The sequence below is a fragment of the Canis aureus genome, chromosome X (assembly GCF_053574225.1).
Source record: "Canis aureus isolate CA01 chromosome X, VMU_Caureus_v.1.0, whole genome shotgun sequence".
Classification (NCBI taxonomy): Eukaryota; Metazoa; Chordata; class Mammalia; order Carnivora; family Canidae; genus Canis; species Canis aureus.
The window spans coordinates 115,048,208-115,063,362 of record NC_135649.1 but is presented as its reverse complement, the minus strand read 5'-3'; the positions used below and the strand labels follow the sequence as shown (position 1 = coordinate 115,063,362).

General features: G+C 49.9%; 1 protein-coding gene across 1 annotated transcript; it reads left to right on the top strand.

Annotated features, from left to right (window-relative positions):
- Positions 1–7,395: 7,395 nt before the first annotated feature.
- Positions 7,396–9,464, top strand: TMSB4X (thymosin beta 4 X-linked). The gene is made up of 3 exons (XM_077889533.1): positions 7,396–7,502; positions 8,505–8,618; positions 9,022–9,464. The coding sequence occupies exons 2-3, from the start codon at positions 8,519–8,521 to the stop codon at positions 9,054–9,056; spliced, it is 135 nt and encodes a 44-aa protein (XP_077745659.1). The 5' UTR covers positions 7,396–7,502; positions 8,505–8,518; the 3' UTR covers positions 9,057–9,464.
- The last annotated feature ends 5,691 nt before the right edge of the window (positions 9,465–15,155 follow it).

Below are 15,155 nucleotides of genomic sequence, written 5' to 3'. Positions count from 1 at the left end.
GATAGCCACACGGTTATCTCTTCTGTTTTTTGTGCCTTTTTCTGGCTCGAGAGACCCTCCCTTCGATAGACTAGGGTCCACAGAAGTCCAAGAGAGCTTTGCAGCGAATCTGGGGGGGGGGGGGTCCATGAATTTAGAGAGGAAAACGTGACATCTTTCCATTAACCTCTAAGGGAGCCTTAGCATTTCTTTCCAGGGGGCCTGCAGGCGCGTCTCTAAGCAGGGGCTGCCCTAACGAAACGCCAGGGAGCAAGCCGCTGACACCACACACAGGTAGTTCTCACCGTCCTGGGGGCCGGGAAGTCCAAGACCAAGATGTGGGCACATTTGCTTCCTGCTGAGAACCTGTTTCTTGCTCGGCTTGTGGGCCCTGTGGACGGCCGCCTTCCTTCGGACGACCAGCGGGGAAGCTCGGTAGCCTGAGCGGTTCCTGCGACCGTGTCGGCAACGGGCATCGCGGGTGTTTTCACGTCTGCTCACACTCTGCAGATGTCTGCACACTCGCCACCGTTCTGAATTTATGCGGGACCCGAGGCCGACTGTCGGATCGCGGGATTTACTGCGCGCAGACGTGCGGGTTGCACTACGTGTCGGTGTTTAAGGCTTTTTTGGTACCGTATGGAAATCCAATTGCTTTCCTTCTCCATCTCGGGGGTGGTTTGCTGGTTAATTTTAGGCATTTACATAATTCTCAGAAAGGGTCTCTGGGCTTCCTCAAATTGGCCCGGCACAGGAAGAGTTAAGAACCAGACTCTCACTCCACCCCCAGCTCCCCTCCCATTTCCTCTTTACCAGACGCCGCCCGCGTGAGGAAATGGGACTATGATTTACTTTTCTTTCTTCTTCTCTCTCTTCTTACCCCCCTCTCCCCACCCCGCTTTTTTTTTTTTTAATGGAGGTAAAATTCACCTAACGTAAAATTAACACTTGGAAAAGCGAACAAGGCAGTGACATTCCGTACATTCGCAGGGCTGTGCGCCCCCCCACACCCCCTTGTCCTCATTCCCATTTTCATCCCCCTAAAACGAAACCTTAGACCTGCCCAGCAATCGCACCCCCTGGCTTCCCGCCGCAGCCCCTGGCAACCTCTAATCTCCTTCTCTGCCTATGGATTCGTCTATTCTGGATGTTTCACAGGAATGGAATCCTAGGGTACGTGGTCTCTTGGATCGGGCTGCTTTCGCTCAGCAGGCTCTCCAGGCTCATCCACGTTGCACCGGGACAGCATTCCTCTTTAAGGATAAATACTATCCCATCGATGGCACCACCACAGTTCATTTATCCGTCCGTCCATCGAGGGGCATTTGGCTCATTCGACCTTTGTGCTCTTGGACTGTGCTGCCATGAACAAGACGAGTATCTGAACGCATGCTTTTGACTGAGTCCATTCTAACCTAAAGTGAGATTTAGTGACTGTAGTGTCTGTGAACCTCAATTGTCCATATCGTCTTTACCAACTCAGACAATTGAGTCCTGGCAGGCAATAAATTGCACAGCAAAGGCCTAGAACTCAGGCATCCTTTGCCGGTGCTTTCATTTGCCTTGTGTTTGGCCTTTGTGTGAGAGAGTGACATCCCCCTCTTCTTGCTTCCGTGCAAAATGTATCCGTGGAATCCTCCCCCACGGAAGCCTCCTGCGAGCGAAGGCATCAGAGAGCATGGGAGGAGTGGGCAGAGATGCCGGTAAAGGCTCGCTTCTTCACTGACCTTGGTGCATGCCTGGGAATTCTGATGTGCAAGCAGACTAAGAGCTGTAGGCATCCCTCGGACCGGACAAAACAGCCAGGCCGGAAGGAAGGGAAGAGAACTGTTGTGCGTACCTGGCCCAGGCCCTAGGAACATGTGGTGATCACCAGCTCCAAAGGCAACTAGGCTCAGACTGAAGCTTAGCAGAGGGTGCAGGGGCTGACCCACCCGGGGACACACTCAGACCTTTTCACACTCAGGCCGCATAGGCGGGAAGGCTCAGAGAGAGCACGGTAGGCAGGAAGAAAGGGCATCTAAGTAGACGGACCCATTCCTGGGTCCTAGGAAAAGCTAGGCCACTGAGGGCGCACAGGGAATGACAGGGGCAGGACTGGCTTCATAGCTTGGGGACCTGGTATAAAATGAAAGCCTGGGGCCCTTTGTTCAAAATTATTAGCAATTTCAAGATAGTGGCTGCAGAGCATGAAGCCGAGCGAAGTGTGGCTTTGTGAGTGTGAGGCCTTGTGCCACCGCGTGGCTCACGCGGCCTCGGAGCCTGCCTTGCAGTGGCGAAGGGGTCCGGGTCAGCCAAGGAGGTTGCCCAAGGCCTACGTGAGGGGGGCCCTCAAATCCGGCGCCCGCCTGTGCTTTATTTCCCGTACCGGGATGCCATTAGCCACCTTCTGCTGATGCTGTGGGAACTGCATTGTATTTAAAAAGCACTGACGTCCACAGAAGAAGCACATTTTTAAGATACAGGAACACTTACAACTTGCTAATGATAATTCTGCTTCACAAACAGGAGGAAAAGTATCCTTTTTGTTTTTTAGCACAAAAGGCGATTGGGAGTATGCAATGCCTCCCCTTTAGATATGTTACTTGACCTAATTTTTTGTAACCAGCTAATGTGAATGCTGGAAAACAATCAAAGTAGTTAAAAAAAAAAGCCGTGTGAAACTGCCAATGTTCAAGGTAAGAATCCCCTTTATCGCGAGTACGCTGGGCCCCGTAGGGTGAGGCAGAGAGCGAATTTCCGTGGTGAAATCATTTGAAAATTGAAGCAGGCAACTTTTTAATTTATTTGATACATGACTATGGTATCTGCCTTTCAAAGTTTTCTGATGGGAAAGTTGGATGATTTATTGTGATGGGATACAACTTAACCCTTAGCTGGGCCTGTAAGACAGAGTCTAAGGGCCTTCGGATTCTAGAAAAGCGGAATATTTAACTGAGGTGGCTTCTGAACCAACCAGTCTGAGTTTGAACTCCGCCTCTGGCTTTCACTGTGTGGTTTTGGGCAAATTATTTAATCTCCCCAAGACTCCCTCATCGGCAAAATGAGGAACATAATAGGGCCTCTGTCATATAGGTTGTGTAAGGCTTTTGGGAGATTATGCACAGAGACTTCCCGTCTGTGGGGAGCACTCAAAAAATGGGATCATCACGGTCGGGACTGCTGCTGCTGCTGCTGTTTTGCTTAATTATTGTTACATCTGTTGGTATTATTGAATCTGGCCCGCCTGCCTCTTAGAATTATTTCCCTCACTTTCTAGCCTTCTGTGCAAGCCCCAGCCGCCCTAAGCTACTCACCACCCCCTGCACACACTCGAAGAGTCTCTGCCTGCTTTTTTCTGTTGCCCTTGCTGTGCATAGACCGAGCAACCACTTGGAGGGGATGTTGTAGAGGAGAATTCAAGCCACAGAAGGAAACTGGGTTGAATGAGATCCCCCCCCCTCAAAGTTCCTCTTGGCTCTAAAATGCCATCAGGCCCACAAAGAGAACAGGAAAGTTAGCAGCACGTTTGACATTCTCGAGAGTGTTCTTTGCCTCTTCTCTGCTTCACTGGGGTCCTGCACTGGCTCTGAGAACACTCACCGAGGGGGCCTCCGGTTCCATTGGGCCGAGGTGGAGCCACCACAGGCGGGGTTCCGGGAGGCACACTCAGCTGGGGAGGGGGGAGATGCCCCAAGGGCGGGCGTAGAGCGGGTGGAGGGACCGTGCGCTTCATCTGGGCTGCGTGCCTTAGATTCTCTGAGCTTCAGATCCTTCAGTAGTAAAATGCGGCTGTTCGTGCCCTCTGCACGGGGTGAGGATTGAATTAGACATTGTGGACAGATAGCCCCTGTCGTTGTGGGGGGCGGTGGGGGGGGCTCGGGCTGTGTCTCTAAGGGGATTTAGATGAACAGAGAGAGATTGTGGGGTCACTGGGGATAGCCGGGTGCAGGCAGGCAGGGCAGACGGTAGGAGGCCCTGAAACCGAGACAAGGGCACCAGGCCTTGCAAGAGCAAAGGGTTGGGAGCCTTCTCTTCCTCCTCTTCTCCTTCTGGCCAGTGCTCTGCACAGAATTTAATAAGTTAAACATAATGGGACTAATTTTCACGTACCCAGACCTCTGTGGCTGCTTCTCCAGCTTCGGGAATAGCTACAAATCTGTCCCAGGCCTACCCTGGAAAGGAACATCAAACCCAGCGGGCCCGGATACCTCTTCCTGGTTCCCCTGGGCACGGGCTTTGGAGGTGGGCCACCGTCCAGTGCAGGCCCTCTCGGCACACAGGTGCAGGGGCCCCTGGGCTGAGGCAGACCAGGCCCGCAGCAGGTGGGTGCCTCACCCATCTTCTACCCGAGGGCCCTGCGAGGGGAGCCTTGCCACTCTAAGCCTCTGTCTTTTCAATCGGGATTGAAAACCCCCGCCTGGGTGGCGGTCGCTCCCCTGCACACACTACCCCGCTCACAATGGTAGCTTCAAGGGAGGCAGGAGTCGTCCCTGGCATCTGACACATGGATACCGAAAGGTTTGAATTATCTGGGGAAGGAAGCAAGGTGGCTAGAGCCACGGGTTCAGAGTTTGGCCGAGCTGGGTTCTGGAACCTTCCTCACTAAAGCAAGTCAGATCAACGCAATGCCTTAACTGTTTATTGAGCAACTGCTCTGTCCCCGGCACTGTGGGACCCAGAGCAGCCTGCCGCTCACATGCTTCCTGATGATTCTCAGGCGCAGGCTTGGGGGACGGCGGGGGGGTGGTGGTGGTGGTGGTGGTGGTGGTGGTGGTGGTGGTGAAGACTTTCATGAGCCCCTTAGCACAAATAATAGGCAGCGGCTACCGGCTGAGTTACGGCAAGGATGGATCTCTGACCTCAGTTTCCCCATCTGTAAACCTCTCCTCCTGGTGCGGGGGGTGGGGGTGCAGCAGGGGACAAAGGCAGAAGCACCTCTGACAATGCCTGACTTTTATAAGGCATCAACCAACGGGGGTTGTAAGTTTTTATTTGCTATAGAACTAACACAAGATTTCATTTTTACTAGTACTTTTTAGGAGAAATGACTAATCTTAAAAAAAACCTCTAGGGGTGCCTGGGTGGCTCAGGGGTTGATTGTCTGCCTTTGGCCTAGGTCGTGATCCCGGGGTCCCACATCGGGCTCCCCGCAGGGAGCCTGCTTCTCCCTCTGCCTGTGTGTCTGCCTCTCTCTGTGTATGTCTCATAAATAAATAAAATCTTTTTTAAAAATTAACTAAAAATGAAAAAATAAAAACCTCTAAAATTTGCACTTCCAAACACTATAATTTTTTTTTTCTCAACCTTCCATCCTAAATGATAATAATAAGAACACAAAGCACTTACTAGCTGTCACGCACCGTCCTGAGACTTCGGGGCTCCCGGCAAGCCCGTGAGGTGGGCACTGCAATGATCCCCTCTCACGGATGACAAAACGCAGGCCCAGAAACATTAATTCACATGGCGGGGGTCACACGACTCTTAACAATATTCCTTTAGTTTGCATTCCTTCTCAGGTGCCTCCCCCTGTCTTTGCACTCTCTAGGCCCCTGACCCGGTGGCAAGGCAAGCCCAGTAAGGAAGACCCCTCCCTTTTAAGCGAGGGCCCTTCCTTTCTTTCCGTCCCTATCTAAACACGGCGGAAGGCGAACTAGAAACATTCCCCAGGCGTTTCCAAATTTCCTCTCCTCCGTCTCTTCTGGAGACATTGTTCTGCAAGGCCTTACCCTTTGTAAGCAAAGGGCCTTGGGGACAAGAAGCAGTGCGTCGTTAATGGCCTTCCTTTGTATGGGGGGACCCCCGGGGAGGAAAGAAGTGATTTCTGACAGCGTTTGGGGTGTGGCAACATGGAATCAGGGAACCCACAGGGATGGTGGCAGTGTCAGGCAGCTGCCAGCCGAAACGGGCCATGCGTGATCTTTAAATGAGCTTCCACAGTGGAGGGGACTGTCAGGCCCGTCAACTAGGGTGCGGTCAGGGGGAGGTGTAGCCAGAGAGGTGACATCCTGTTTGGAGAGCAGAATGGCAGCCACCTCCCCCCACCCCCCAGAGCACGAACTGGGGAGCCAGTCAATCACCTGCTCCTGCCCCCCACCCCCAGCCCTGCAGCCTCCCCACCCCCCACTCCAAGAAGGAAGTCAAGTGGATAAAGAAATGGGGAAGTCCGAGCTGCCTCTGCAGTGGCTTTTGAGGGTCTATATAACACTTGACTTTAATCCCCAGGGGACAAAAGCCTCAGCCATGAACGTGCTGAGCAGGGGGGTTCTGGAAACATTTCCTTAGGATGCGGAAGGGGATCAGAAGTATTGTGCCTACTGCTTTGTGTCTCAAAATCCTCTCAAGTGGGTCTTTTCCAACCTGCGGGTCCTTTGCGTTTGCACGTGCCGCTGGGGGGCACAGGGCACGCCAGTGGTGGGTGATTTCTGCGGCAAAGGGGTCACCGGTGCTCCCAGGCAAGGGGCCATTTTGCAAACTGCTCCTGTCTCCCGAGATGTCCCATATTTCCGGGCGTACTTCGCAGGTCCCTTGCAAACCGGCTGGGGCCGAAGAGGCTCTTTGCACAACACAGCGAGATTTTTTAAATTTAATCTTGGATTTTAGAGCCGACGGGATTGCAGTCTTTGGCCCGGGACGCAGGCCTCCTTGGGGCAATCGCTTTTACGTTTAGGGGAACAAGGAACAGGAAAGTAAAAGAACTTCCTTATTGTCAGGCAGCAAGTCAATGGCAGAGCTTGAACCTGGCTGCTTTTTTCTAAGCGGGGAGGCGTTGTGCGCTGGAAAATCCGGATAAATTGACCTCCGAGCAGCCAATATTCCGGGTCTTTCAGCGGGGTGCTCACAAAAATCATAGCGATGGACTAATATGCGTGTTACAGCGAGGAAACCTTTTTATGTAACAAGCAGATCCCTTCGGGGTGCTTTACCCCCCACCCCCACCCCCAATTTCAGAAGATGCCGGGTGAGCAGACAAAGAGGCCCGGGGTGGGGCGAAGGCCTCGGCGGACCCCGAAGCTGAGTCACAGGAATCGCGCCCTGCGGGGGGCGAGGCCCTCCCGCGCGGCCACCGCACCCTCGCTCGGGGTTGCCCGCACCGCACAAAGCCAGCTTCGCAGTAAAGGAACAACCCACCCCCCCCCCCCGCCCGGTCCCACCCAGACCCTCGGTTATCCCGCCCCGGCCCCCCGAGAGCAGGTTCGCGCGGCTGTTGCCCAAACCCGTTCGGACACCCTCAACCTCGAAGGGGGCAACGCCTGGGGCGGGGAGCGCGGGGGGTGCTGGGCCCCCTTTAGTTTTCCGCCGTCGTTGCGGTTCGGGCGCCCTGGAGCACGCGGGGCGCGAGTCCCCCAAGCGCCGGGCGGGCCCCCGGGCGCCGGGGCGGGGACGCAGCGCGGAGGAGTGCAGCGGGCCCGCGGTGACGTCACCTCATTTGCATAGGGGCGCGCATATAAGGGCGCGGGCTCGCCCCAGCCGGCATTCGGCAGCGACCGCAGCGCAGACCGGATCCCTCTCCTCTCTCCAGCTCGCTCGTGCGCCGCGCTCCGGTGAGCCCCGGGGCCCCTTCCCTCCCTCTTTCCCTCCCGCCCGCGGTCCCTTCCCGCCCGGCGCCCGAGCTCGCCCCGGTCCGGGGGCAGCCCTGCAGCCGAGCCCCAAGGGTCCTCCCGGGGGAGCCTGCCTGGGGGTCTTGGGGATACCAAACCCTTCCAGATGCTGGGGGACGAGGTCGGGAAGGCGAGGATTTTAAAGCCCAAAGCCTCCCAAACCGGGCGTTGGTCGTGCACCTTCGAGGGGGGGTCTTTCCCCGCCCCCCCCCCCGCCCGGGGCGTTCTGCATCGCCTCTTGGGCGCTGATGAATCCGGAACAGAAAGCTCCTTTGTTCGCGCTCCCACCCACCCGAGCCCGGAGCTTCAACAATGACATTTTTCCCGTAGCCTCTGCTGGCTCCTCGGGCTCGGTCTAGACTTAAGGTGGCTGGGCTTAAATGGGGGGGAAAACGGCCAGCCAGCCCTCCTTGCAGGGGCCCGGGCCGCTGTGGGGCGGGGGGCGGCTTTGTGTGCGGCGGCTGCATTGTTGAGCGCGACGAGCGGCGGCAGGGCGGTGGCCGGGGCGCCGCAGCAGCTGCCGCCTTTGTGAGCGGAGGAGAGCGGCGCGGCCCGCGTCTCCACGGACAGCCCGCCCGCGGCCCCGGGGAGCCCCTGCAGCCTCGGCTGCGCGCTCACGATTTTTTGCTCGGCCCCACCTTGAGCTGGCCTCGCTGTTTGCCGCTCCCAGCCGGATTGCTGCGGTTCCTGGGCATCGCAATCCCCGGTGGTCCGTCTCCGTTTTCCGAAAGTGCGATCCCCCCGGCTCGGCCCCCCGCATTTGGGAATAATGAAGGGGGGTCTTTTTTGTGTAGACGGGGGAAGAGCCTGAGCCTTGAATGAAAGCGGAAGGAGGCAGAGGTGGGGTTTCAGGCAGGAGATGCGAGGGCAAAAGCGCATTTCAGAGCCAAGAGACCTGGGTGGGTCGCTGGCTCGATCTCACCCGCCTTGGCTTTGTATATGCAGCTTCCTCTGCAACCATGTCTGACAAACCCGATATGGCTGAGATTGAGAAATTCGATAAGTCGAAATTGAAGAAGACAGAAACGCAAGAGAAAAATCCACTGCCTTCGAAAGAAAGTAAGCCCCCCCCCACCCCCTTGAGAAAAGGCTGGGCGGGAGGGAGGATGGGAGGGGCGGGGGGCGGCCCCAGGGAGGGCGGGGGGGAGGGAGGGGCTGACAGTTCTTAGGGTGAATGTGGCCTGGAAAGGTCAATTAAAAATTGTTTTGCAAGCAATAAACGGGGCTTTGATAATCTTAATAATGGCATGTTTGATGTGCCCTATTAATATGCAATATAATGTGTTAAAATCTTCTATTAATGTACCTATTTTCATGGTGAGGCCACTTGATAACTGGTGGATGTTTATGATCCCGGGAGATAAGCGTAAACGAAAGTACAATAATCTTCCACTAGGCTGTACTGAGCCCGCCTAATGAGCTCTCTCCATCTTTTTTCTCTTTTTTTTTTTTTCTGTCACAGCGATTGAACAGGAGAAGCAAGCAGGCGAATCGTAATGAGGCGTGCGCCGCCAATATGCACTGTACATTCCACAAGCATTGCCTTCTTATTTTACTTCTTTTAGCTGTTTAACTTTGTAAGATGCAAAGCGGTTGGATCAAGTTTAAATGACTGTGCTGCCCCTTTTCACATCAAAGAATGGAGAACTACTGACAACGAAGGCGCCTGCCTTTCCCATCTGCCTGTCTGGCTGGCTGGCAGGGAAGGAAAAGAACTTGCATGTTGGTGAAGGAAGAAGCTGGGTGGGAGGACAGTGAGATCTAGAGTAAAAAACCAAGCTGGCCCAAGGTATCTTGCAGGCTGTTAAAATGCAGTTTAATCAGAGTGCCATTTTTTTGTTCAAATGATTTTAATTATTGGAATGCACAATTTTTTTAATATGCAAATAAAGTTTTAAAACGTGACTTTGGTGTGACTGATGTCTGGAAAAAGCGGCTTAATGGTAAACGGCAACCATTGCAAGAGGCCCAAGGGGTCTCACTGGGGGGAGGGTATAAACAGAGGCCCAAGGGGTCTCACTGGGGGAAGGGTATAGGCTTCGGAGGGGGGAGGTAGAAAGGAGTTTACTCCGGAGGTGGGGGGTAGAAAGGAGTAGGCTATGAAATCCTCTTGTATTAGGTGATCATTAGGAGATTGGAAGGTTATTTTGAGGGGCTGCCTGAGTTCCTAGTAGGAGCATAAAAAGTGATAGAATCCTTGATTTTTTGCCTTCCATAGGGTTTGATAAGCCAACACTGAATTTATGGCGTCTGATATTAAACCCGAAGGTGGTGGCAATTCACAGCACAGTATTTAAGGGGTGTCCAATGAACTCCATTATTTAGCCAGTTGATCAGCGTTGACACAAGACTTCCAGCAGTTCGTCTAAGGGGAAAATAACATTTTTAACAGCTGCTTAAAAAAACGGCAAGGAAAAGTTCCAAGGATCTGCTTCCTCAGTCTAATGGCTGGTTCCAATATTCAAAAGTGATTTTTATAAGATCACTGCATTTGGGATTAATGAATTAGGTTTTTTAAATTGTCCTCAATTTGGATAATGGGCAAAATCTTACGATTTAAAAGGCATTGGGACTAGGATGAAATCTACAGAATTTATGCTAAATTTACATAACGTAGGACTTAATTGGTACTTCTTGAGGGTTTGCCTTTCTTAAGGCCTGGTAACTTCGCATGAAGTCCTTTTAACTGGTGGGTAAAAGCCAAGCCCTTTTGGGACATTAATGTACAAAAAGAGGCAAATGAATTCTCAGGTTTTTAAAGTAAAAGGGATGTCGTTCTTAAAGGTTCTTTAATGGGCACCTCTGTTCAGTAAGAAAGGGTGCAGATGTCTTTAAAAATCTGTATCCATTGTCTCAGGATGACTTGTTCAGGTACCTCAGCAAAGCTAGGATTTAGAATGCAAAGGTCCAGGAGGTCAACCCCCACCCCAAGACTGAAGAAAAGACCCCTTGTGAAGGAGAGGGTGGAGGGCAAATTGTTGATTAGTATTAAACTGGTTGATTTCATTTCCTTTGCTCAACACTTATTTTGAGAAATGCACAGGAAACCATTTACCTGTGGTTTAGACAATCGAGCAGACCCATCAGCTAGAAGCAGATCTGCGTCGAGAGGGAAGGGCCTTGTGCCTGCGGCTGCAAAGCCCGCTGTGGGGGGAGCCCGGAGGTCTGGGAGCTCAAGATGGAGCTGGCCCTCCCACCCCACTATTTCTTTTCCCTCCTGCAAGGAAGGGTGTGGGCCAAATGAAAATGCCCGAGGCCCAGAGATAAGCCAAGCCCACACGGGTTTTTGCTGAGTACATTTTCCAAACAATGCAGAGATGAAATCGGATTTGAAGAAATCAACCCTGCTGCACGGTCTCCAGTTCAAAAAATAAAAATGAGCATTAAGGGGAAAGGGATGGTTCATAAAATGCTGAAGGAGAAGACCTTCCCGTGCTGGGAAGACAAAGCTGAAACACAGCTCGGGGAGGGGGAGTGGGGAAGAAAAGCAGAAAGTAAATGAAAAATCTGGCAATGATTGAGTTTGGGCTGAGTGGTGTGTGGGAGGGGGAAATGCAGAAGCTCTGCGCACATCACACTGTGCATTTAACTGCTGCACGGGGGGCTGGGGTGGGGGCAGGCGCCTTTTTTTTTTTTTTTTTTTTTTTTTTTTTTTTTGTAATTTGTTGAGTGCATTCTTTTTTCTTCCCAAGAGAGGATCTTCCCAGAAGGGCCTGGGGGTATTTATGAATCCATATGAGAATTTATACTGCTCTTGGGAGCTTGGGGTGGACAGTCTTTCTTGCAGACACCAAGGGGACTGGAGGTTCCCCACTGGAATGAGCGACTGCTCCAACTGAAGGAGACCCTAAGCCACCGCATCTGGGACCCTCTCCCCTCCCCCAGGAGGAAACAGGCCAAGGTTGCTTATGTAAGAGCCAAGGGTCACACGGTCCTGTGTGGGACTTCTGCAAATTTTGAATTGATCAAGCCGAATAAAGCAAAAATAGAGGAAGTGAAAAGAGGCTCACCAGAGGACTCTAGGGACAGAACCTTACTGATTTCCAAGCCTCACAAATTCCTCAACCATCGCAGCCCCATGCTCAGTCTTCCACTGCATGGAATCTGAAAGCTACTTTATTCTCTCAGGAGCACAACACAGCTTTTGGGCTGCATGCAACGACTGCATGTGCGTTGAGAGGGTGGGGTGGCGGGGAGGCATGCAATGTCTGAAACACAGAGCCCCCCTCTTCTGTACGGGGCCTCTTCCGTCCCTGACCATCATTGCATCCTCCCCACGCCCTTGTGAGCTAGATATTGTCTCCTTCCAATGCACTGGGAAGATCTATTTATTTCCCTAAAGATGCATCTAACTGCTTAAGATGCAAAAAACAATTTTCTACCCTTTTTAAACGTATGGAGCCAATTTTGTGCTTACTAGAGAGAACAGGAAATTTTGGAAGCGACATTTTGGAAAACCACAACAACAACAACAAACAAACCCAACCCACACCCAAAACTCGGGCCCTTCTTAGTTTAAGATTGTAAATCGAAAACATTATTTCATAATTGCAAACACTTAGCACCTGATTTACTGTAGTAGCCTTCACTGACCTAGCAAGAGACTAAGAAAAAAACCCTCTCCAGCTGCCCTCCACCCCATATCTTTCACTTTTAAAAATGCCTTCCTGTGCAATCTAAGAGAATCGAGAAGAAACTATATCACAAATTTAAGACACAGATGTGCAATGAAGTGAGCTAAGAAGAAAACGTTTCTAAAGCTTATATTTTTTAAAAAAATTTTTAAATAAAAATAAAAAAAATTTTAAAAAAAGAAAGCTTATATTTACCTGGCTGGTTTTTCCCCTCGATACTTGTACCATAGCCTCCTATCTCTGTAGTCATACAGTTGTGCTAGTTGTGCTACCTCGACTCTTGGCTTCTCAGACTTTTGTGGGCAGAATGTGTGTGGCCCTACATTCTACTCATGTGCTTTCCCTTCTATGTCCGACAGGGCCTTGCCTGGTAATGGGCAATCTTAGGGCTTCAGTATACACTTTGCTCCTCTTAATTGATGGAGAGTTCATGCAACGTGATTGTTTGGGGCCTACCTTTGAATATGTGAATGTCATATTAAATAGTACAATTTTAATATAGTACAATTTTAAATATATATATAGTACATTTTAAATATATATATAATGACTTTGAAGTGGTATTTTATTTATTTTTTAAAAGATATTTATTTATTTATTTATTTATTTATTTATTTATTTATTTATTTATTTCAGAGAGAGCGAGAGCGCACAAGCAGGGGGAGCAGCAGAGGGAGAAACAAGCTCCCCCCTGAGCAGGGAGCCCAAATGATGCAGGGCTCCATCCCAGGACCCCAGGATCAAAACCTGAGCTGAAGGCAGATGCTTAACCGAGTGAGCCACCCAGGTGCCCCTGAAGTGGTGTTTTAATCGTTACACAGATAATAGTAATCATTGCTACTGATAATTACACAAATGGTTGTCGGTGGCCAATGGCCAAAGAAAGCCATAACTTAGAAGCAGTCGTACCAAATTCCATTGAATGTTTTTTCTTTTTCTGTGACAGTCACAGACTAGGATGGCCAGCCAAGTGCCTTGGCATTGATTCCATATAATAAGCCTCATTACACTTCTCCTTGGCCTCGTATATGTATTTTTAAAAAATATTTTTTAATGAAGGAGATTATAGGGACATTTTCCTCAATACTTATCGCTAATACCCACCTAAATGTAATGAAATTCACAGATAATGTGGAATCTCCACTTGTAAAAACCTAAGAATTATTTAACAAATATATTTAAAGAGCTTTGAGTGCTAATTTGCCACTGTCCTTGGTTGTGCAGATTTTGAATCAACACTTAGAGCCAACTGCGTACTATTAAGCCAGAGCACTGGGTCATTAGTTCGCCCCACCAATATTTATTGAATGTCCAATACATGCTGGGTATTTATTATTATTATTATTTTATTTGTTACAGAGATAGTCATAAGTAAGACACAGTCCCTGCTCTCATGTGTGCTTTCTTGGCTACAGATGTCCTTTTCATCTAAATCTGAGTAGAAAATGCTAAGAAAATATTACTATTCATTTTTAGGGTGCAGAACCTAAGAGCTTTGGAATTTTTTTCATTAAAAAAATACATACATACATTTTATTTATTTTAAAAGATTTTATTTATTTATTTTAAGATTTTATTTATTTATTTTAAGATTTTATTTATTTATTCATGAGAGACACAGATAGAGAGAGAGAGGCAGAGACACAGACAGAGGAGAAGCAGGCTCCATGCAGGGAGCCTGACATGGGACTCGATCCCGGGACTCCAGGATCATGCCCTGGGCCGAAGGCAGGCGCTAAACCGCTGAGCCACCCGGGCTGCCCCATATATACATTTTTAAAGTAAACACTGTGCCCAACATGGGTCTTGAACTCATGATCCTGAGATTAAGGGTTGCAGGCTCCACCAACTGAGCCAGCAGAGCTCCTTGGCACTTTGAGTTTTTAAACATGTTTTAAAACCTGTTCTTTGGGGCGCCTGAGTGGTAGGTACAGTTGGTTAAGCCTCCAGCTTGACTTCGGCTCAGGTCATGAGCTCGGGGTTGTGAGCCCTGTGTCGGGCTCTGTGCTCATTGGGGACTCTCCTGTAGATTCTCTCTCTCCCTCTCCCTCTGCCCCTCCCCACCTCTCTAAAATAAATATACATCTTAAAAAAAAATCTATCCTTTGCTTTACTGTGAACTTTTCCCCCAGATGTATCTCTAACGATTCCATCAAATCCCTCTAAAAGCTCAATGGTGAGTGAAATGTGATGGAAACCAATTGATTCTTTGCACCACAATCAAATATTTTATCAGCATAGAAAGACTGGGCATAATAACTCTTGCCTGTTACCTTTTTATTTCATTTTTAAAGGTAATCCTTACCCCCAATGTGGGGCTTGAACTCAGAACCCTGAGATCAAAGGTTGCATGCTCTACTGACTGAGCTAGCCAGGTGCCCCTTGCCCGTTACCTTTGGATAATCCTTTATGAGGAATGCCCAAGATTCAAGAATGGACTGAATGGATATTATCTTAAAGTCTTTTTCAGGATTTTACAACTTAGATGCTGAATTTCCAGAGAAACACTTCTTCTTACTAAATCCTTACCCTTCTTTTGTCAGTTTTCTTTCTCCGATTCGACTGTCAGATAATTGGGGGCAGAAAAAGAGTCACTTGAATTTTGAAATCCCTCAGAGAACATAACGAAATCACGACCACATCAGGATATCTATAAGTATATGTCTACTCTAAGTATGTAAGTGTAATTCTCAGCCCTATGGCTGGGTCACATTTGTTTAGTAGGACTCCATGGCTTTCAACAGAGAGGGACAAGTTATGTTCATGATCTATTCAAAGCAGATGAAGCTATTCCTGTCACATTATTGTCAAACCACAGGAAATTAGGCCTTTCCTCATTACCACACAGAGCTCTGTAAGTGGCTGATACCCTTTGGCTACCCAGAGGCTTCAGGATAGTATTTTCCCGATCTAGAAACCGAAATAGTTCATAAGATTAAAACAGCATATTTATAGATAATCT

Coding starts and splice junctions, on each gene's coding strand:
- TMSB4X (XM_077889533.1), top strand. CDS start 8,519: ATGTCTGACAAACCCGATATGGCTGAGATTGAGAAATTCGATAAGTCG. Junction 8,619..9,021: donor TCCACTGCCTTCGAAAGAAA/GTAAGCCCCCCC, acceptor TTTCTGTCACAG/CGATTGAACAGGAGAAGCAA.